The 24587-nt window shown below is 44.3% G+C and overlaps 1 protein-coding gene across 2 annotated transcripts; it reads left to right on the forward strand.

Moving 5' to 3' along the window:
* The first annotated feature begins 1146 nt into the window (after nucleotides 1–1146).
* LOC121601235 lies at nucleotides 1147–23583 on the forward strand. Of its 2 annotated transcripts, none has more exons than XM_041930047.1 (12): nucleotides 1147–1378; nucleotides 4317–5594; nucleotides 7425–7557; nucleotides 7666–7829; nucleotides 8661–9755; nucleotides 18657–18795; nucleotides 18862–20213; nucleotides 20292–20612; nucleotides 20681–20828; nucleotides 20942–21150; nucleotides 22024–22207; nucleotides 22634–23583. In XM_041930047.1, exons 2-12 carry the CDS (start codon nucleotides 5474–5476, stop codon nucleotides 22902–22904), a joined length of 4137 nt encoding a protein of 1378 aa, XP_041785981.1. In that variant the 5' UTR covers nucleotides 1147–1378; nucleotides 4317–5473; the 3' UTR covers nucleotides 22905–23583. The 2 variants fall into 2 exon arrangements, with proteins under 2 accessions (XP_041785981.1, XP_041785980.1); XM_041930046.1 differs by having other exon boundaries at nucleotides 1147–1333.
* The last annotated feature ends 1004 nt before the right edge of the window (nucleotides 23584–24587 follow it).

A 24587-nucleotide genomic window follows, 5' to 3' on the forward strand; every position in this document is an offset into this window, starting at 1 on the left:
TTCAATCGCACGGACGCAAGTACCTTTGGTTTCGATCTTCCGTACGTCCGCACCCACGGGAGGGAGTCTATATCAAGCTCTACAGCAGCTTTTCTTTGTTGTAATGCTCTCTTCACATGAAGCTCACAAACGAGGCGTACTGGAAGCTTAATTAATTATCAAGTTTTTGGGTTGTCGAATTTGGTTTGCGAGTGGTGCTTCTTGCCCCCCCGCTTATGTGCCACATACTGCTGCAGAAGTTGGGATTTCACACATTTAGGAAATACAGGCAGGAGAGTTGAAAAGGATTTTTTATGCTTTTATTTTCTTTTGCAATGCAGGATGTTCCACAGATTAAGCCAGATTTTCGTTTTCTTTTAAGGAATGTGTCTGTATCCATTTTGTTTTATTACCATGAAGAATGAACGTTCATGCTGGGATCGTGCAAAAACTGGGTAAGATCGTTATAAATTATTTCAGTTTGTTGTGGTCGTGGTGCAGTGTTATAAATTTTGGCCATTTACTTGAATCCGTCTTTGTGTTATTCTAATATTTTTTAAAATTTATTTGTTTTAGAGGTAATTTATTTATTTTATATAAATTATACAAATGAATAATTTAAATGCAAAATTTAACTGAAGAATATTTAAATTAGACGAAATGAACAGAAAACAATAGTCTACAAAATACTCCTTGTTGTCTTTACATTATCTTAACACAAATTCAAATTTAAAGAAAATAAATACCCACAAATTATTTTTCTTTAACAGATTTCATGATTTAAAGTTAAACTGCCAGTTTTTATATTTAAAAAAATATTAGTTTCTTTAAAAAATCAGTTGAACCAAAATATAAATTCAAAAAGTTTAAAAAATGCTCCAGCAAAAGCTCCTGCTCCTCCTTCACCAAAAAAAAAAACGATCCCACATTCCACCGCCCCGCAGAACACATTCGCCTACGGGAACAAAATGTGCGCACGCCCCTACCGGTACGACAAGCGTGGTGCGCACAGTACCGAGTCCACACCGAGTTTTGCGCGCGCGCGCGCGAATCGGAACCGACCCGAAAGCATCGACCGAAAGCACTCTGCTGTTGGCGTGTGCGCGCAACGCCGGCGGCAGGCGTTGGGGTGGAAATTATGTTAAAATATAAAAATAAAATCACCCCGGACGGCGTCCGAATAATTCAGTCGTTTTCGTCATTCGCTAGCGCGCGGACGCACCGGAGACGCGTGAGTTTTAGTTGGCATTGCGGATTAGATCAGTGTTTTGCTGCTGCTGCTGCTGCTGCTGCTGCTTCTGTTACTGGTGCTTCTGTCCGGGTGTGCAGTACACAGTGCGGTTCAGTGAACAGAGTAAGCATTAGTGTGTGTTTTGTGCATAGATGAAGTAAAAAACAGGTGACTAAGAACGAAGCGCTCTACTAATCTAATACGTGTTACGGGCGTGGGAAAAATTGTTCCCGAAAATAACCACGGGACAAACTCCAGCGGGAACACTGTGGGTCAAGATTTATGGGATTTGGTAGAGCACGGCCAAATGTGGGTGCACATTTGAATAACAATCTTTGCGGCATCGTATGTTACTGTGGTGAATGTGTTGCTATGCGATTGCCCGAACGAGTGCACTAGTTCCGTATGTTGCGAAACTTGTCTATTGTAAATCGCTGTATGTGCAATGGTGAAGGCGTTGTGAGTGGACATTTGAGTGTTTTAGTGATTGTAAAGGTCCTTTTTGTCCTACAGTTTGTATGTATCTGGTAATTTACAGTTTAGAGATACACAATTAGAACAAATCTAAGAGTTTTTTTTTATTTTGTAGAATATTTTAGGTCAATTTTGAAGTATTGAGTCATAAAATCAGATTGTAAAACAAATTCTCTGATGTTCTAAAACCTCTTGCCAAAGTGTCGCAAAAGCTATAAAAACAGCAAACGATTGGCAAAACTCCACTCGATCGGACATTTTAGGGTGCTACAACGTACAGGGATGCATCAGCAGCAGTAGCTGAAAATGTGCTTTGAAATGTAAAACAATTCGCCAGCAGAACAACCGATTTAAATGAGAATGCCCGTACGTTCGCTCTGCTTATCCGCCAACCGCTCCCGTACGACCGACCCGGGCACGGGCTCGATCGAGATGGGAAGGTTTTATTGACCTTGCCTCTGCATTTGCGCCCACCCCTCTGCGTACGGAGGCATGGAGCGAGATTGCAGAGAGGCAACACACAGAAGCCACCGCAACGCCCTGCTCGAATTTAACGACAATTATTCACATGATAATTAGAAGCATTGGACGACAACAAGCGAGCGCGAGCTCGTTCGTTTCACCCGGCCAGAACCGCAACCGTTCGAATCCCCGGGTGGGGAAGCGGAGGTGGAGGGAATTCTCTGTTGCTAGCGCATCACACGTAACACAAGCGCAATGGTGCACACACACAGTGACAGGGGGCACACGAACCGTTGTTAGCTTCTGTACTATTTTTTACGAGAAACGGAAGAATTAAGACACCGTTTCGTAATGGTTGGCAGTGAAAATTTTTCAAACATTTCGAGCCCCGTCCCAGCGTTTTTGGAAGTGTTGAGAAATTTTCTCTTCCACATTGGGGTCAATGCTGGACGGTGGAATATGCTGTTGTGTGGAATCGTGTAGAATAACCTTGACAGGATTAGGAAAGAGTTTGGACATTCTAGAAATTAGAAATCAGCAGGTTGTGAATGGGGACAATTCGAGTGAAATAGATTCGTAGGTTGGAGGTCAGGTGCAAGTGATTCAATATGGGCCGGTAATTGAAGCGCTTGCGATACATAAACTAGAAGTTGTGGCTGGCATTTTGCCATCGATGCGCAATAATTTGCAGAAATTAGAGTATAAATATATTCAAATCATGTTCCAGACAGGAGTATCTATTTTTTATATCTCACTGTCGGTACAATAACGGGAAATCTTGAAGAAATGGAAGATTTGATTGAAAAGGATGAAGCATAACATTCAGATAAAAAAAACTCTAGTTCATACACTATTTATTCAAAATATATTTTAAAAACTAGCTTTATTGAAAGCTATCTTAATATCAGAAGAAATAATGAACAAATGTTTAGAATTTCTAACAAGTATATGAATCACTTTTGAGATTCGCAGAATATTGATGCAGAATATTCTTCGATTAAAATGTATATGGAGAGCTTATCGTTAAGTCTAAATCGTTCTTAACATATTTTAGAAATCAAAATCAAGACTACCAAGAATACCAGTAGGAGTTGATTAGCTTGAATAGTTGATCTAATGTAATAGATTATCATTTATTCTTAACCCAATAATATCCTGCCGAACAAAACAGGGAAGAGAAACAATTTTTCACAAACAAATGTCAAAGGAACAAAGAGTTCAACCTCGCCAATTCCTCGTTTATATCCCTCAATACGGATGCGACCGTACGCAGATCGTAACAAAGCCTCCCAGTATATGCCCTTCAGCAGTACTCTAAATCCATGCCATAATTGACCGGTTCAGCCCGCAAACCTGTCATAATGAATTCGTAATCCTATATCCCCCTTGCTTCGATCGCCACATAAAACAACGAAAATCGTGGCCTGCGCTTGTGGAAGTGCCGCAGAGGAGGAATAAAAACAAATACAATCCATCAAATTTTAACATATCAAAAGAGATGTCTGACCTCCAAATGTTTCCTCGTTCGATGGCACTCCAAGTTTCGGGCGGTCTCTGTTTTGTTGGGTTTTCTCTCTTTGTATTACTGTTTCGCGAACCACAACTAAGCCATCACGCTGAAATGAGGGAAGTCGATTCTGTCCAAACCCTTCCAAATCCTGCCAAAGTTGGGAGTTCAGCCCTAGTCCGGTTTCGGTGTTCGCGGTGACGTCGAAACGTCTCGTGATGGCCTCATTTTAGTGCGCTGTTTTACAACCTATCACCATCGCCACCACGTCAATTCGTCATGGGATAGGATCGACAAGAGTTCGCACGATCCCATTTGCAAACAATTATGAAGGGCTACCCGTAGCCCGTAAGCTGCTTTAAGAGCGTTGACTTGGAAGGGTTTCCCACAACCGAAAAAAAGAAGAGCGTTGATATAGAATTAGGACAATAGTTTCTAAATTAAAACATCCAATTACATGTGCTACTGCAAAGCAACTTCCAGCTCAGAAGGGAACAAAAAGGTCCTTTACCTTACTCCGGTTTTAATTAAATCACTTTTTTCTGCTACTCCGCCTTCCTTCTGCTGTTCCATCTTTCACCCCCAAAGCACAGCGTGTTAATTGAAACCACCCAAGATTTTCCATTACTTAGTCTCCCGTTCTGTTTCCCGCCTCATCCACAGCTCTTGCAACGGTATTGCGAACAAAATTGAAGCAAACGAACTGCGACCGGGACAGGCGTAATGCCGACGACAGGAACGGGTTCGTCGTCTATCGCCCGGTGACATCGTTTGAATGCGACCACGTTTTGCTTGCTACGAGCAAACATCAACAGCAGCTACAACAACAAAAAGAGAGATAAAAACAGATAGAGTCGTAGATAGTGAGTAAATTAAAATCATAATTACCACCCATCCGTCCCGATGTCTCAACGGTGAGATTTGCCAGCGAAAGGTAAGCAGAGGAGCGCCAAGTTGGCAATCTGGAAATGTGATCACCCATAGGCCTAACGGGAATTGGGCAGTTGTTAAGACCATTTGCCGTGTGTCTTAGAGAACGCTGCGTGCCGCTTTTTGTTTCGTGCAGATATTGTGGGCCTAATCGTAGAAATCGTACCCATCACGACCCCATAACCGGACGCAAACGTCGTACAGTAATATCCGGAACACGCTCGCTCCGGCTACTGCACCGTACCTGACCTTGATCCCGCGTACCGAGTCCAGGGTGGTCAGTGTGCGAAAGTGGTTTGACCGTGCGGAAAACATAAACAAGGGCAGCTAGCAAAAAACATTAAAAAATTTCAAAAATCTTTTCCCCCAACCGACCCGGTTTTTGGCATAAAAGGTCACCCACCTCCAAAAAAAGAAAGACTTTCGTGGACAGTTTTCACGTGTGCGTGTGAGCAGTGCCGAAGCAAGATTAATGGGACTGGAACCGTTTTCAGGCACGCAGCAGGGGAGGAACCGTTTCGAATTGCCGAAAGGAAGCAATTAAAAGAGTCTTTTGTAGTAAGCCAAGGGCCCTACCAGCCCGTGTCCCGAAAGTTCGCGACTTTTGCGCGTGCCCGTACGACTAAGTTGTGAAATCGCAAGGAAACCAGCAAAACAGAACTATCTAAAATAGCACAACAACACACAACGCCGAGCGGCGGCCGTCTAGCCTCCAGCACAGCCTCCTTGGGATCCCACTGTGGGCATCAACGGACAGGGAGAGGTTGTCTATGTGAGCAGGTGTGTGCAGGTGGCCCGGGAGCGCAGTGCCTGCCGACTGGTTGATCCATTTTTGGCCTACCTCATTATCATCATCGAAGCGCAGCAGAAGAATCGAGCACAATTGGGCAATGACGGAAATGGAAAGGAAAGTGGCAGTCATCGTCGGCTATCAGCTGCGATTGTTGCTGCTAGCGGTGACTTTCGCTACAGCCATCCAGATCGATAATCGGCTCGTACAGCCACAGCACGGTAAGTTTGGTTTGACAACGTTTCGGGACAAGTGCACTGCTGGTGGATTAAAAATGCTCACAGTAATAAAAGAAAGTAGAAAATCGATTTTTAAGTATTTATATCGGGAAATTAACAAATCTAATTGATTCCACTATGTTTATCTATACTTCATAGAACTATGTTGGCAAATGAAGAAAAAAACATAGATTTTGTTATCGTTGTATGCATCCATTTTAGGATTTTTAAATAATAAAAAATCATATTAAAATATTAAGCTTAACCTTTAGAATAACCTTTTCCTTATTTTAGAGTAGCAAAGGACGAAATTAAAAGTATTGTGGCTATAGAAATTGCTTGATTCTGATAAAAATCACCCTAAAAGAAAGTAAAATTCTTATTCTCTAACATTTTCTAACGACTTACATTAACATCCCTTCATTCAAAACCTTCCCTAGATCTAGTATTGATTATGGAAATAGGAAATAAAATGCACTTAAAGCAGTTTTACAATGGAAACAACTTGTACCATCTAAAAGATTCCTTTAAGTTAGGATTCTATTTTCAAGTGATCAAGAATCATAAAATATAGTTTTTTCATCTACAATCTATACCTACAGTTGCGTAGATCCCTATTTCTTCCCTTAAAATGTAGCAAAAGTATGATTATAAATATATTTTGTGTAGTTTTTTAATTTCAATATCAATGTAAAAGTTTATCCTCGAATGGGGTTTATACGGCCATGCCGTAATAAAATAAACAAACAAACAAATAAAAGTCTTCTTAAAAAAATTAAAAAGCATCAAAGTTTTTAAAAAATTGAAATGCTCAAAACTATCTCATACTAAAAGTAAACAATGTCTTCTAAAAAGTAGATAATGAGAGCATCCTAAAAGGTCTGATTAAGAAAATGGATCATACGATTTCATATCCTAAATTTTGAGGGCCACAGTACCAAAATTTTAATACTACTAAAATCAACCTCCTTACCCACGACTAACGTTCTGCAAGCAAACATTTGTATCCATAACACCTGCGCACCATGTAATTGACATCTGTAAACATAAACACAATGCGCCCATTACAACATAGAACGCCGCTCGGTGGGCCACTTTCACTTTTCGATGGTTCCACGCGTCCTATCGCTGCACCGTTTAGCACCACCGTTCTGATTCATTAACTCTTGCCCAACCACGTACGTACTAACGTGGCGTAGAAGCAGCAGAAGCACCCGTATTACCGGCACAATCACTACCATTAGGGTACGCATTTAGTATCGTCCGGAGCACTACAACCAACACCCCAAAACGGCAACAAAACACCGTCTGCTTATGTAGTGCGTTTGGCGTGTGCCCCGGTGTTGCGGGCGCCCTAACAATGGTGGACATCCGGTGGCAGCGTCGGTGGCAGGTGAACAATGATCGGAATGGGAATTCAATTCGATTGCATAATAATTCGCCAGGCGGGGAGGGTTCAATTCGATACCGTGCGGAATGTGCGTCAATAGTTTGTTTATACTTAGGTTTTTTTTGGGGTGTGTATCTACGCTTAGAAGAGAAGATTTTTTCGTTTCGAGTACAACTTAATAGTGATGAGAAGAAATATTCGTGCTTCTATGGACCTTGTTACCTGTCGGTGCTTCGAAAGAGCATAGTTTAACCCATAATTACTCTACTTGTATGCCTTTTTTTTCCTCTGTAAACCCCGCACGTTTTCCATCGTTTATTGAAGAGCTTTAATTGCGCACGCATGATGCACTTTGACGAGCTAATTACAATCATTTCCTTCCCTCGTACCCTCTCCATTCTTTGCATTTGTTTTCTTCTCTCCTCTACCATGTCAAATTGTAGATTGTTTCGAGCGGATAGCGCTCGGTGCGATGCTGCCGTTCGAGAAAACGTTCCGCAACTCGGACACCAACTCGCTGAAGATCTGCGAAACGCTCTGCCTCAACGACAAGGAATGTCAAACGTTCGCTTTCGGGTAGGTGAAGTGTAAAAGCGCACCGTTTGCAGCTGCCTAATCTTTGTCTAATTGTGCCATTTTTGTCTGTTTTGTGTGGTTGCTTGTGTGCCGCTTTCAATTTTGCAGCATTTCCGGCCGGGGCAATGGTACGTGCCAGCTGTCGGCGAACACAATTGACGCGACGAAATCGCGCCCGGTCGGTACCATCTTCGATCCGGACTTTGATCTGTACGCGCGCAAGTACAACTGTTTTTTAGATGGACCCACCAACCCGCCGCCCAAACCAGGAGGTAAGAAGTATTAATAATCTATTAGTGTAGCAATTCTAATAGGAATTCAATAGTATGACAACAGAGGAAAGCTGGTCATATAGAAATCAGAGACAATGATTTTATTCTCAACATCAAGTCAACAATTGGTGCCTTAAAAGAGTTGCAGTATTAGAAAAAGACATTGATACTCGATGTTATAGGATTACAGGGTTTCCCACAATTTATTGGTCAATTCTCATGATTTTTTGGTGCGTTACCCAGATTTTTTGATCATATTCCATAGATTTTTGGTTCATTCCCAGAATTTATTGGTATTTTCCGATTGGATATCAATAGAATTGGACCAAAAAATTCTAGGACATGGCCAAAAAACCGTAGGAACGCACCAAAAAAATATGGGAACCAATCAAAAATTGATGGGAACCAACCAATAAATCGTGGGAAACCCTGTAAGTCTTAGAGATTAAAATTGAAGACTTGAAGGCAAAATTAGGCGGCAATGACAGTGAGAACCAAACATTACATCATCTTTTGTAAACTACAAAGCATCTGGTCAGCGGAGACATTCAATAGTCTTAAATATTGAAGAAAAGCTATACAATTCTGCAAACAACCATTTAAAATTTGTTCAAATCGAAGATAATTTTTAGAGCTATCGATTTAATATACGCTCAAAGATGTACTAAATGTAAAACCTGGGAAACTTGATAGTTCATATCATGCATCATCTTGAATGCTCTATAAGAATCACAGTTTAACTTACTTGACTTTTTCAAAGTTTCTTTCATAACATAAAACAGTAAATATCCTTCCGAAAGAGTATACTAAAACTTTGTTCCTTGATTTTAGGCCTGGGTATCTTCCCCAATGGTGAACTCCAGCCCGGCGGTGGTCCGCAGCGACAGCCTCCACCACCACCATCTGCACCACAACCACCGAGCGGTGGAGGTTTTCCTCCGCCAGGCATCATTGAACGTCCTGGTCCACCGGTGTTCGGTCCACCCGTATCATCCGCCGGCATCGACGCCCCAACCACTGCGAACGGTGGGTTTGTAGACACCTCACGACCTACCAGCGAGTACGGTACAACCGCACCGGGTACGACCGGATACGGCCAAACGAACGGTGAAACACTGCCCGAAACAACGGCACCGGCCGAAGAGTTCTACACCACGAAAGATCACTCGAACCCGTCCAGCGGAGGTGGTGGTGGCAATGGAGGTAACCCATACCTTCCAACAAGTACAGCCGCCGGCCCACAGTACAGTCTGGTGACTGGGGAACGACTACCACCAACCCAGCCCGGTGCAACAATGCCCGATCGTGAAGGGGCCACCAAGTACCCGCCAGACTATCGGCCCACGTACGGTGGTGGTAGTGGTCCCTCGAAACCCGCCAACTATCCTTACCAATTCCCAATGCTGTACGAAACGCACTACCCACTGCCGAACGATAAGAATGGCTATCCGGAGATTTACGCCCAGAATGTGCCAACGCTGGACAACAATTATTTGCGGCCAGAGTACGGTGGTACAAGCTTTGGGACGAGACCTTCGGCTCCGGCCGGAAGTACACCGCCGGCAGGACCGTCCGGTGGCTCTGGATATGGTGGAGTTGTGCAAAGGCCAAGCACTGGTGGAGGTGATGCTGGTGGTAGTGATTACAACAACAATGGTGCTCACAATCCTTCGGGCCATCGTCCATCGAATGGCTATGGAAATGATGGAGGGCAAATACATCGACCATCCTCACCGGGAACTAGCGGGTACGGTGGGCAACCGGTACGACCCTCGGCACAAGGACCTAGTTCCGGCCCATCGGGGTACGGTGTGGTACGTCCGGCTCCAGCCCCTCCAGTAGCTCAGTCTGGTCCATCAGCAGGGGCAGGATACAACGTGCACGAGGATAAGCTCGATCTACATCCACTCACCATTTCCAAACGCCGTAAGTCACTGCTTTATCCTCTTTTTTATTCAAGGTGTACAAAGATCGTAGCTCCATAGAAGAAAACAAAAAACATTTAAATGTACAGCACCGCGACATACACACCGCGACCACTGATCACCGATTGCACAATTATGATGCTACTTGTTGGGCGCATACAACGGATAGAATAATTACCACACACCGGGTTCCGATGTTCTGTTCTGCTGAACATCGCTTTAAGCGCACTGGACCGTACCGGTGCGACATTCGTTCCCCCATTTCTCACCACTTGACCGCGGGAGTCGCCCTACCCGGACCACGTGGTTTGAAAAATCTCATCCATCTGTCTACAAAGTGACATTTGTCGCGCCATGTTGCACATGTGTGATGGTGCATGGTGGAGTATACGGGCTCAGGGGGTTCGTTGTTTGATTAATGTTTGCATCGCATGCGATATTACAGTGTGTGCGGGTTCGATGCTGCACAGCCGATCGGTTTGCCGTGCTCACTCGATCAGGTGCAAAGTGACCCACAAACAGGTCTGCACGCAGAGGTACGATGAATTGGACCAAACGGAAGTGACTTTGAATGGGGCAGCGGTGGTGAGCTTTTGAGTTCATTACCAGCTTTAGCGTTGGACAGATAAAAGAGGTTGTAATCTGATGCCTATTCAAGACAATTCTTAAAAGAATTGATGATCCTTAAGGCGACATTATGAAGTCCTTATGATTTAAAGTCAATATTTAAGTAAATTATTCTTGCATGAGGGGCTCTGTAAAAATTGGAGTTAACAAGTGTTAGATCATATTGATCTTACGAACTTAGCTGGGGTTTCTAAATTCCTATTAAGTTGTAAAGCTAGGAGCCCTTGATACAATATTATACAGATGTTATTGGCTCGTCAAATTGGCTGAATTTCTGATCGGAAATGTCTTCTTTGAAGTTCATTTTGTAGATTCTTATAGAGAGTAACCTGTTTAATAAAATAAAATAGGCATGTTCATCTCAAAAGTCTAGCTAACAGATCATTTATTCATTTATTCATTCATATTGCCCTACAGTTTAACAAGATCGTTGTGGACAAAAATGGTAAAAATATTAAAACTTTTATCGTGATTAAGCTACTTTGAGAAGACATAAAGGAACTTTTTGGAGTCGAATGAGAGAGCTCTCAGTGTCCTGATAGCGATCAATATCGCAAATAATGACCATCAGACATTAGGTTGATATATTTTTGTGAATAGAAGCATAATTATTTGACTCAAATTAAGTTCAAAGCTAAAATATATAAAAACTATACACTGCAATTAATCATTTACTTAATAATTAGAACATACTGATCTTTTTCCCTGAACATTGAGCTGAATGTAACCGGGTTTATCAATTTTATTATTTACATTTTGAATGATTTATAGTTTTAGTAGATCACTATCGAATTAACAAAGTGTTTACTCAAATTGTCCAAAACATCGCCATGCCTATTAGACACCCACCAAACACGAAAAGTTCTACAACAATGCAACTCGGTACACCGTTGGCTGCAAAACAGAGCAAGGGCATCACGCTTGACACAACGCCGATGCAGAGCAGCACACCACAGTCACATACACAAAAACTCCAGAATACACACATTTCATTGCCATTAAGCAGGGTAATTGCTGCGCTACCATTACCGGTGGTCGGTATGAGCTAGAGTTCACACCCTGCACGATCGAAGAAAACCGGTGCACATCCAACACCTGCATAGTAGCGTAGTGAAGGGCTGGCCGAGCGAAGTACACTAGTTCGGGACAGGAAGAGCACATCTATTCAATTATGACATAATTATGAAGTTGGGTAGCATTCAGTGGAGGGTGTTGAGGTGAGAAGATGTGAATTGAAGGGAAAATGAGCGTTGGAGTGAAACATGGTGACCATTTGTGAGATCGTGAGGATGTTTGAGTATATGAAGGGTCATTTCCTATTTCAATTTGGTTTTTTTACGAAAAGAGTCATCGCAGACCTCTTTTAGGTCTAGGCTAGTATATAACTAGCACAAAGAAACTGATCACTTCTACAAACGAAAGTAAAATATGCATATTCAGGGATTGAAGGGCTCGTTGTACTTCCGCATCACGTCACACCGGCCACAGAGCGAATTGCGAGACAACAGTTTCATCTGGCGTTTTCTTATACTTTCATCATCAGTCAGATAATACTATTACGTTACTAAAGGGAAGCTTGTTAGCTCCTCTTTCTTTCTTCTCAACGGTGTATCATTTGCATCTAGCAAGAAATGCAGTCGACAGTGTTTGATCGCTCTCGACCTCTCGACCCAACAGCTGACCGTTCGGGGCTCATATGTGTTTGTGTTTTGTTTGATGAGTTTATGAGCCGCAATGAAACATAAATTTGAAGTCTCTCCCGAGCAGCGGCACACGAGCGTGTCTCGCATCTTGCATGCACCAAACGAACGATTGCCAGCCAGCCAGTGCAGCGTGATGCCGGTTTTCGCTTACGACACTTACAGTACGCGCTGTGTGAACCGGAAAAGTCAACCTGGCTGGTGTTTCTTCTTCTGCTTCGTCTTCTAGCTTAGCGAGATTTTCGCGCTTTCCACGGATTGCTTCACCTGTGGCCAATGTCCGGAGGCGCACGGGGTACGCATCAAGCGTGCAATGTTCTTTGTTGTCTTAGCGTCCTAGTGTGCGTCCTACGGCCACAAAGGGTCATTACTTTGGGTGGCGACTGAAGCGGCTCTATTAGAGACTCTGTTCGCCCGCGGATCTGCTTGAAAGACACACAACAGGTTGATAAACTCTACATCCGGAAGCAAGGAGAAACAATGGCCACCCGGCCAGTGACGATCCTTTGCTGCACAATGATCTGCACATTTTTGTTAGGTTAAAGTGTGCTAAAAATAAACGAAATTCTATCATTTTGTGTTACATTTCAAACCAAAGACTGGCTGTTCTAGCACATTTTAGCTGTATGTATGTGCACGTACAAAAAAAAAGGCGCACCAACGCTGGTGAGACAAAACAATGGACCTTCACCCAAAATAGTACAAATTAGCATAATTTAGCTCCTCGTTTGCCCTGCCCCGTCCGAGCATGATCGAGATGTGGTACAAAAAAAGCATGCATATGTACATACCTACCCGCCATCATTAACCTCTAACAGTTCCGATACAGATGGGTATCTTCCTCGTGTTTTCATTACCACGCGCACGCAAACCACGCACGCAAATGGTTCGCCCCGCTTAGCCAGCGAGCTTTCGGTGTGACTAGTGAGGGCGACAGGGCATCCGGCCTCTGCCGGGGGGGCAGAGTAGATGGTGCGAGCCACTGTGAAGGGTGTTGACATATAAGCTTTGTAATATTTATTACCAAATTAGTTGAAAGATTTTAACTATTGGAGATGTCTGAAGATCATCCACAGAGCGTACGATGAGCAGAAAAGATCGCAACTTGTAGTGTGATCATTATTAATGTTTAGACAGAAGATCCTCATTTTTTAAGGCATCCAATGTGCAATCTTTTGCTCAAATCAGTCATTAGCAAATGACAAATTATAGTGTCTATGGACGCCTGACGCCTCATCGAGAAGGTAATCGATTTCCGAAGCCACATCTTGAGCCTCCTCAACCGTAACTGTCATGCTGACATGTTGAATTTGAAACGCACAGTTTGACGCCGGCTAGGCCACAATGGGGTAGGGATGAACGTCACTATGAACGAGTGCAGGAAAATTAATTATTCAATGTCTCCATGGTTGGTATGAAAACAAAACACATGAAAAACAAACCACTCGATCGTATGGAACATGGAAAAAATTCAAATTTACGGTTAACCGAACCGATTCGGCAAAGACCTTCAATGCCTTTTCGGCGGCAAGAGAGAGAGAGAGAGAGAAAGGTAGAAACAAAAAAATGTAAAAGAGATTAACGCACGATCAGTATTAGAGAAACAGAGCGAGAGAGATTCATACCTTCACAACAAAATTTACCTTGATGTGTGTGGTTTTTGGTACAAATTTAATTAACGCGCCAAGCACCTAACTCGCCGCTGCTTAGGCATCTCTTTCGCACGCCCGTGCAGCTTTTGAAGCTGTCAGAAAGCTGAATTCCACCCGTCCCCGCGATGCTGTTTTTGTTCGTCCAATTTTCCACCACCCAGGGTGGGAACTGGCGTGCTACCGTGGCACGCTGTGTGCTACCCCGCCACACGATCGGAACGATCGGAACGATTCGATCCCCACCACACAACGCCATTTTCACCATTCTAAATTGCGGCCGGGGGGGGGGGGGGGCGGCCGGGAGGAGAAGGGCCCTTTTTTGCGCCAGATTTGCTTCGCGAAAATCCTAAACTTCACTCAACGCCCGCAAAGGTGGTTGCACAGTTTCGTATAAGCGGTGGAGACGTTCGCATCGCTTCTCTACATAGCAGCCGTTTGTGGTTTGCGCAGCTTCTTGCGTTTGTGTTAGCCTGCTAGGGAAGGAGCTGCGTAGAAGCTCCACTTGTAGTGGTCAGTTACAGATCCAGACTGATAGTTGTGATTGGGCTGTGTGCACCGGATATTAAACGTGATCCATCCATCGCACAGTGTACCAAGTGCTGCATTTATACACTAAAAAAATCAAACTCAGTGGACAATCGACATCCTCGTTGTGTGGTGAAACCGTTTGTCCAGCTTATCGCCCGTCAAGCAATTGCATCTACCGCACACAGGTCGTTCTATTCGATTGGTGCATAGAATACGAATCATAGTTTGATTGTGCCGTAACTGTGCTGCTGGATGCTGGCCCGTAGTGCGTATGCAAATGTGGTGCAGTAAAGTGCAGCTGGTGCTGATCTAGAGTGAATCCGTGATCTGTGATCGTTACAACGAACGGCCAGGCTTCTGTAAGGTGTCGAATTGTGTGCGCACACCCCGTCTCGATCTGTGATAATGGTGTTCGACGTTTCAAAGGCACTGATAATCTGTCTCACCATATCGGGGTTGATACCGGAGTACATTACATCAACGATCATCATTGTGGAAGATGCAAAAGGTTAGCGAAATTTGTTTGGTTTAATGACCGATGCTTTCATGTCCTTCAATACTTCATTTCTAGCGTTTGGATTAATCTCAGAGGTTTTCAATTACATTGTTCACAACGGCATGGCGTGCGATACAAAAATAATTACCATTTCATAACTTATTAATAAATGAGGTTTATAATTGAAATATCTCATGTTTCTTAGCGCAATGAGTCCGTAGAACAAAATTTCATCGTTTTCAAACTAAAAAAATATTCTTCTTTGCTTGAAAAACAAAGACTAAGATTTGTTTGACCTTAAACAGGTGTCAAAATACAGATTTAAACTGGACAGTGGTGATGTGAAAGGTCCTTACGAGCAATTACAGTCTAACTATTTTACACTTTCAATTTATTTAAAAAGGAATGTTGCAATTCTGACGGAATTATACCGGTAGCATGCCTAACTTCAACACCAAACTCTTTATAGGGTTTCCCACGTTTTATTGGTCAGTTCCCAATTCCATAAATTTTTGGTTCATTCCCATAATTTATTGGTATTTTCCGATTGGATATCAATACAATTGGACCAAAAAATTCTGGGAAACGACCAAAAAATCGTGGGAACGCACCAAAAAAATATGGGAACCCACCAAAAATTAATGAGAACCAACCAATAAATCGTGGGAAACCCTGTATTTTGCGAATGCCAATTGTTGAAATCAGATATCGATGATAAAATCTTCATATGTACATCCTTAAATCCTTTGAAACCCACAAACAAGTTCCTTAAAGATGTGACATATATATACAGTGAACCCTCTCTTATTTGACACCTCTCCAATTTGAGAAACCTCTCTTATTTGAATATTTTTCACAGTCCCTTGATTTCCAGTACATTTTTGTCCCTCTAATTTGGAAAACCTCTGAAATCTGTATCCCTCTTATTTGTGTATGGTGTTGCCATGGTTATTGAAAGATGTGTGCTCAAATTGGCGATTCTGTTCGCAGTTTCCTATAGCAACAGTTAAGGCTGCATACTAAATGTTCTGTTTCTTTCTAGTTTGTATGGACCTTTCATTCACTTTCAACCTCTGTAATTTGAAAACCCCTCTTATTCGACAGTCCCATCGCCTCTCAAATAAGAGAGAGTTCACTGTATATATCTTCGAATAACTTGATCAATTGCCACTTTCCTACGATAATTTTAATATCAACTAATCGACAAACTTTCAGAAAAAAGCATAATTTTTAGATCGATGAAAATATTCTTGATTTAAGGTTTTTTTCTTCTTTCAAGCCATAGAATCCTCCTTGAATATTGGCAAAGACGCCTGACTACACAATATTCCCAATTGCGCAATATACCCACAATATACCCAAATCCCAATAACAATTGCGAGTTAAAGTATTAACTGCTGGAGGATCCCAAAATTGCCACATAATTATTTTTGCGAAATTGATCAAACACGTTGCAAGTGTTCAATTCGAAATAAATGTTTTATGAACTATCTCTGGTCAGTGGTAATCGGCTCTGGAATGTCATTCTTATTCGAAAATTATCGTCTGAAATCTGGTTTTCTAGTCTTTCGTCTCATTTCAAATATGCTTCTCGTCTTCCATCTATTAAAACCAAACTGTAAAGGTATTTTTGCCACAATAAACTGTAGCAAAATTACTTCCTGCCACCTAAGCAATTTTCTTCGACATCTTTTGGACGATCAGCAAATTGGAATCCTCTTTTGTTGGACACAATTTGACAAATTTGGACCTGAACAAAATGACGGAATGACGCAACGCGTGAAAAATATAAACAGAATGGTAAAACATTCCAAGTCAAAAGTGGCAAAAAATAGAAAAAATAGACCCAGATTTATAGATATTTGTTCAAAATAATAGATTTCTCTGCTGAGTCATGAAAATGGTTTTATATTTTTAGAGCCAGATGTCTGTTCGAGGTTTGAAAGAACTGTTACGAAATAAGACTAAAGCTCCTGAAGCCAAATCGGGGTAGGAAAATAGACTATTCCAGGAAAATAGAATTATTGTTCCAACTGAGAAATGAAGATTCGTGAATGTTAGCCTTTTATAATGTTGCATCTTATATGATAAGTTCAAAATCTAACTTAACTTCTTCATCAAATGACTAGTGTAACAATCTGCCACTTTGACACCACTAGAATGCGTATGCTTCTTATCTAGCACAAAATCTATGGTCTACAACAATTTGGAGTTACCGTAATGATAGTAAATCCTCCAAACTTGGCTATATTCGTTCACACTTTGCTCTGCGCAACTTTTGATCGCAGATTATGTGTGTTGTTAAGTTATATTTTGTTAAAAACTGCCTCAAGTCTGTATGTTCTAATGAGGCCCTTTTGAAAGAACGAGAACATATTGGTCTCCAAAGAAGATTTAGACAAGTCAAAAACATGACTTAATGCAATAAAAAAGTATATTTCATGTTGGCATTTGACACTGCTCAAACACACGCTCTGAACCTCCTGCAAAGGGCGAAGCAAGGTGTTGAAATCGTCATAAAAATCTGTACAACCGTGGCAGACCGTGTGTTTTGATTGATTGGCTGATTATTCCTCAATTGTTTCGCATAGGCAGCGGTGCCATTTTATCTCTGACCAAAGAAGAATGGCTACGGTGACAAGCAAGAAAAGCAAACATGACAAGATGCACAAAAACAATCGATCGCGCAAGAACCCTTTTTGTGGTTTTTGTACCGACCCACCGCCATCGCCCGAGAACGAACAGAAACTTCAAACCGGCCGGGTGGTCCAAAAATCGGGCTAACAAAACCGTTGCCATACCGTTTTGCGTACCCGTACATGAATAACATGAGCGCGAATTCAATACGCCCATTGTGTGCGCTCTACCACCCCCATCGGTCGGAGATGCATGCAACGAAATTGCATTGTTGCAACCGAACCTGCAGAACCGAGTGTGCACCATTGCGACATTGCACGACAGCACATACGTGGCATCGCGTGTACGGGCGCTAGGCGTTACTCCCTCCCAAATTGTGGCCAATAAATTCTAGCCACCCGTGTATGAACAGCATCCAAGAGGTAGCAAGAATAGCCAAAAAAACGCAACAAAGTTGAACCTTCCAAGAGAGGAGGTCATCAACGATGCATGACACGAGGGGATGGAGACTAGGTTTTTTCGCAACCACAAACTACAAGACATGTGTATTGCTGTTGGCATAACTTTATCTCTCCCGGTAGCATCTTCAAATCGCACAAAAGCGTGCCAACTGCCATCAGCGAATTATTCTATTCTCAAACACTTCGAATGCGTCGAACATAAAACAAAACCCAAAAGAGGAAATACAGTCACTTCCCGTCTTGAAGGGTTGTGTCGTTTCCGGGTTCTTTTCAATTCAGGCTGCATTAAAAACACCAAATCTCCGAGCTCCATGAGATGAGGTCACAGTTTGGGCAGAGCCGTCACATCAACGATCATAACTACCTCAAGTTTATCTCAAGCTGTGTGTGTGCTCTCACATTTCTTGTTATGCATTGTTTCGGAATGTCTTATGAATACAATGCGTTTTTTTATGAACGCCCCAAAACACTCTTCTTGGTGATCTTGGCCATGAATTACTGGGCCTAGCTCACTAGCTGTGTGACCTAAAACTCGGTGGCCCGTTAAAACCTTCCCCCTCGGCTGACCGTGTACATCTTCCGTCAGACACATTTAGATGGTGTAATGGCGATAGTAATGATCATAATGATGATTTCCAAGCGATCATACATGATCACCGGTCGCAAATCGGAAAGAAAAATCTGGTACAAGCTTCTTGGGAGTAATTCTTGCATCCTCAGTTAACCTTCCGTGGGAAGTTGATGAAGCTTGCAGATAATTCGTGCCAATTTTGACGTTTTGCTTCTATCTTCTCCTACCAGCGTGCTATCGTCGGGTGTTGGCCGGCAAACGGGTCGCCCCGCACTGGGTAAGGCGGACGCTGATCTGCGAGCGAGTGGAGGACTGTCAGCGCGAATGCGGTGACGAGAGGCGCTTCTCGTGCGAAGGCTTCAACTATCGGTAGGTCATCTTCAAGAGTTTCACAGTGATAAGAGATTAAATTGGTTTGTTTTCTAACAACAATAGGCTGGATCCTACCGGCCGTGGACAGGGCGATTGTGAGCTGATCGATCAACCGCTTTCTCAGATCGATCTGTACTCCAGCCCGCATCAGCGTGACTCCAACCTAATTCGGGATGCCGACTACGACTACTACGAGCGCGATCGTAGTGCCAGCTCTAACTGTCGGCCGAGCTGTAAGGATTGTATGCTGAAACCGTTCCGACCGACGTTGGAGTTTGTACGACCCACGACGTACCGGCCGCATCATCCAGAAAGCTACAAACCCTACCCATCCGAGCATCATGCGTACGAGGAGGACCACCGGTACAAACCGTCCGTCATCACAGCGCTCGACAAGTACCGACCACCGATGTACCCAAGCAGACCGGAGTTTGAGCGTTACAGTCCATCTTCCAGTTACTATCCTCCGCCACCACCGCTACCACCGCCAGCATCAGCCCCGCTCGACTCCTACCGACCAGCCCCACCGCCCTACAAACCACCATCGTACGGTGGCAGTGACATCGATCGCTACGGTACATTAGATCATGGTTTCTTCAAACCGTACGAAACGCGCCCCGACTACCCGAGACCACTTCACCATGAAGACATCCGCCCGGCGCATCGTCCACGCCATCCGTACGAAGATCGTGATCCACCAGCAGGACACCCGGCACCACCAGGCCCACCATCGCACGTAGCTACCGTGCAACAGTATGGCAGCAAACCGAGCACCTTTATACCGTACCTGATCGGGCAGAACATACACAAAAACGGTGGCATTTACGGTGGCTCGTACGGGCCGTCGTTTAACGTCGACTCGTACAAATCCATCTCGGACTACTGGGGCCTACGGAATGAAATCAAACGCTACGACAGCCCATCGTTCAACTACTTCGAGCTGCGCAACGATCATCACTTTGATGACAATAATGTCTGGAGCTACGGTGGCAGCAAGTATGGCTACGAGGAAGATCATCATCTGCTGCAGCATCCGTACGCGGTGGAGCATCACCGACCGTCCGGCTTTGGTCCACAGCAGTGGATACGCCGGCCCAGCCACGAAGAGTGTTCGGTAAAGTCGAGTGAAGGTTTCCGACTGCACAAGGGTGTGGTGAAGTACGCCCTCAACACACCGACCGTGATCGAGTGCGAGCGGATGTGCTACTCGGAGACGCGGTTCCGGTGTCACACGTTCAGCTACCGCTATTCGGCAGTGTCGCGTGAAAACTGTCTGCTGTGTGATCGGCCGTTCAATTTGCTTGACTTTTACGCCGACCTGGAACCGGACCGGGACTATGACATCTACTCGATGAGCGATGATGCGAAGACTTGCCATCCCGAGCTGAACCATCCCAGGCGGGACTATAATGCCCGTAAGTTGGGACCTTTCGGAAGAAGATCTTCTGCAATTGTAGCTCTTTATCTATACTCTATTCCGTTTTCTTTTCCAGAGTGCTTTATAAGGGTGATAGATTCGGCGCGATTCTTCAAATCGATCGTGCGCGACTCGCTCACCGTTCGCTCGATCGGTGAGTGTGAGCTGGAGTGCATCAAGGCGGCCAAGTTTACGTGCCGTGCCTTTACGTACAGCTTCGGGCCGAACGCGGTCAATGCGGTAATTGACAATTGTCAGCTTTCCGACTGGCCGGTGCGGGATATGGACAAGGACCGGCATCTGGTGCCGGACGAAAGCTTCGACGTGTTCGAGCGGGCCAGCTATGGGCAGGGTTGCGAGATTCAGCCCATCATTGACGATAAGCACAGCAAGAAGTGTAAGTGTGGTAGCTTTGGGATCTGGAGGAACGATTTTACACGCTTTGCTCTTGTTTGCTCATTCCAGTCTGCTACCTTGGGTATGGATCTCCGGCCAAGCTGCTTTCTTCCGCTATTAAGAAGGTCACGTCGGTAAACACCGAGCTCGACTGCAAAAACGAGTGCGTCCGCTTGCGCGAGGCAACCCATTTCAAGTGCCTCTCGTTCAGCTTTGGGTAAGCAGCACATTCTTCCCCGGTTGAGGGCAATTAAACTGTGCTTAGCATCAATGTTGAGTCCCCGCATAGAAAAAAAAACTAAACCGCTTTTGACTGACTCGTTTCTGTAGCGCCCAAGCGTCAACGTACAACTGCGAGATGTCGGACCTGGACCAGAGCGAGCTGAAGCTGGGCGTGCACTATGCGCACACGAACGATCGGGACTTTTGGCTGTTCGCGTGGAACCCGTTCGACTACACGTGCCGGGACAAGATAACGACGATTAGCGGTGGCACTCGGGCGAATCACGACCGCCGGATAGACGTCCTGCGCGAACCGGGTAATGGGGGCCGTAACGGTCGGGCTGGTGCTCGCAATCGCACCAATGGCATCATCACCACTACCAGCACCAATACCACCACCCTTACCACCACCAACACCAATGTCGACCGTCACCGGGACGACCGAGACAAGAACACCGACAACATCATGCTCACTACTACCAACACTGCCACCAATCGTACCATCGACCGCACTCCGACCACTAACTCCACCAATTCCAGCTTCATCATACTGCTTCATCCCGCCAACCGGACGGCAGGCGGCACCGCTGACGGTAGTGATGCACGATCGTCGTCGCAAGCTTTTAGTAGACGCGGTAGTAGCGCCCCGAAAGTGGCGCCCACTTCAACCGGATAGAGCCGGATGAGATGATGGGGTCACGCTTTAATGCTAACACAACCGCATCTAGACCATCTTCATCGCTAAGCTCAGCTTCAGACATTTACTAGCTAATAGTAGAGCAAGGCTTAGTGCTACTTAGTTGCTTACCCAGCTCATTAGTCGTTAGTGGACGTGATGCTCCTCTCGATCACGATCGTGCTCATGCTTGCATATGTTCCGATACTTCTTCATCCATCCCAGTGTAGTGTGTACTGCTTAACCTTGCCATCAACCTTCGAGTCGTCCTATGTGTGTGTGTGGTACTCCATCACCATCACTCATCAGACTCTTCTGTCTTCAGCAACACCTCCAAACACGCACACTCATTTTCTGCAAAACCTTCACATTGTTGTACCTCTGTAAAACACACACAAACACAAAAAAGCAAACATAACGTTATATCTGTGTTCATTGTCTGTTATTATCAAAACCTCCTCCTCCTCCTCCTCCTACCACCCCTTCCCGCCCCCCTCAATTCGCTCCAATAAAGGTGATGGAAGTCGGCGCCAGTATACCGTGTCGGGGAAACCCTGCCGCCTCGGTACCAAGTGCGAGCGAAACAAGATCACAGGATTTTACTCCTGCGAGATCGAGGGTGGTGAGATTGGTTCGTGGGATTACTGCTGTAAGACCGAGCATCCTTGCGGCTACTCGCATGGGTTCGACTATCCCTGGTAAGGACTACAACAACAACAAAAACCCACTGTTCCTTCAAAAAGACCCCGGGAACAGCCCGATGCGGGTTATTGTAACACAGCGCACCACGACAAGCGTCCGCTCTCGGTACACGGGCACGTGTGTTTACGGAATCATTGTTAATTTCATGTGTTTATTGTAACTTACCTTAATTTGTTATTCAATGTTCTGTTTTCCAAATCATTATGTGTATGTGTTGTATCCTACAAAACAAAACAAAAAAACAAACCATAGTATACACGTAGTCTACCTCGTGTCTCTTAGTGTGTACCTTGTCCTGTTGTATCTGGTTTGCATTGCGCCGCTCCATAAAAGTGGTTCCTCCTTTCAGCCTTACTCACTAAACACTATTCTTTCTGTCCCCATCTCGCCCTATCTCCCCTCCCCACAAAAACCCCGCACAGGTGCTTCGTGGGTGATGCCCCAGATCAGTGGCGCAAGTGCAGCGATAAGTACTTCCCCAAGAAACAGCACGATACGCGTTATCAAGACACGAATAAAAAGGGTGAAATCTATCAGCCACCACCGAAGCCGGGAGGACTGAGACACCTGGACGGGGACGGGGTGACCGCACCGGCCGAACTGTGGCCCGTCACCTACCTGTACGAGAAGGGACCGCCGAACGCGACCGAGATCAGCAACCACGTGATCGACTGCAAGAAGGACAAGTGCTGAGAGTGCGCCCTGCAGGAAGACACACCCGCAAACATACTCATAACGAACGAACCTTCAACCCTGCCCCATCCCCATCCATTCCCCTTTGGCCAAACCGTGTTCCATGGGGCACCGCGAACGAGCGACTAAAGTGAAGTAGTACTTGGAAAGTAATGGTAGCGTTAGGTTATTAGGGTAAGAGCTGTCCAAAAGGGGGTCTGTCTGGTGATGCTTGAAGGTAAGGCGACCCATTTGCGACAGGCACAGGGAAGGACACAAAAACACACGGTACACGTTGCTGTACTGAGGAAGTTAGGAGTTAGATCTTAGAAGCGTTAGCTATTAATCTTTTAGTGTACCGCCCGGTCAGACCCCGTTCGTCTAAAAGCTCTTTCTATTTTGGAGCGATACAATCTTCGTCCAACAGCTAATATTCTTATTGTGCTTCGAATTGGATTTTTTTTAAAGCAGCTTATGTGAGGTACTAAAACGGAAACCGAAAAGAGCAGATTCCATTACAACCAGCTCCGTTGGGGCTGGGCTTGTGATAGACGAACGGAGCGGACGCGGCATTCGATTGCATTAAGCATGCGTGGACATTTTAACGTATTTATTGTAACGCGTAAAAGAAAATGGTAGTTTTTAGTGGATGATCGTACATTTCTTACAATAAATTTAGTCGACAGTTTCAAACAGCAAACCTTACAAACGGGCTTCAAAATCGATTCTTAGGAGGGAGGTTTTGTGACCAGTATAACGCGTTCACTGGAGTTGTGATATGCATTGTTGAACGAATTTAGCTGGACGCATTACATTTTCATGACAATAATAATATAATTCAGAAACAATTATTTTCAGATAATTCATTTGGGACCGTTTCAAAGCAACTAGAAGAGTGCCTAATGTGACGTGGAAGAATCGAATCACAGTCCGAACTTGGTTCGTTCGTTGCTTAACGTTTATATAAACTCTCTGTGATTTTACATGATTGACTGCTTGGCGTTAGGTCGTAATGTCGGTCATGGCTGGGCCTTTGCGCACTCAGGTTTACTGGACGTTTTTTTGTAAAAAGTGTTTAATTGAACATGAAAAAATGGTTCGGTTTTTACATGAACTTCCTCTTCTATTTCTCGTAACGCCATACGTGGACATGTCCGGCCTATACAGGCGCTTTTGAGACTTATTCAGTACTACGCAACCGGATAGTTAGGGTCCATGCTACAAGGGGAGGAAGGTCCATTATGGGCTTGAGAACCTAAAGGCCGGGCTACATTGATCGTACTCCGTAGTATAATTTTTGTGAACGCGTACGCCATCTAGCGGTGACGGGTGGAAGCTAAATGCTGGCATAATTTATCTGTCAAAAAACGTTTTGGGTCGAGGAGGCTATAATTTTACCCAATGAAGGATAGATATTCGAAGATGCGGAGAAATGTTGCTTAGCGCTTTGTATGAATGACGATTTGTCCAACAACAACAAATAACGGCCTACTTTGTTGCATTTTATGGACGTTTATCAACATTTCAAACGGCATACAAGTAGCCTGGTCGAAACTTGATGAGACACCAAGTATGAATAATTTTGACACATAAATTATACCGACATCTAGCTTGCGCTGGTCGTCGCCAGATGCGCTAGTGAAAATAAAAATTACACTACGGAGTACGATCAATGTAGCCCGGCCTTAAGATGGGTATGTTGTT

This window comes from Anopheles merus, unplaced genomic scaffold (assembly GCF_017562075.2).
Source record: "Anopheles merus strain MAF unplaced genomic scaffold, AmerM5.1 LNR4000045, whole genome shotgun sequence".
Taxonomy (NCBI): domain Eukaryota; kingdom Metazoa; phylum Arthropoda; class Insecta; order Diptera; family Culicidae; genus Anopheles; species Anopheles merus.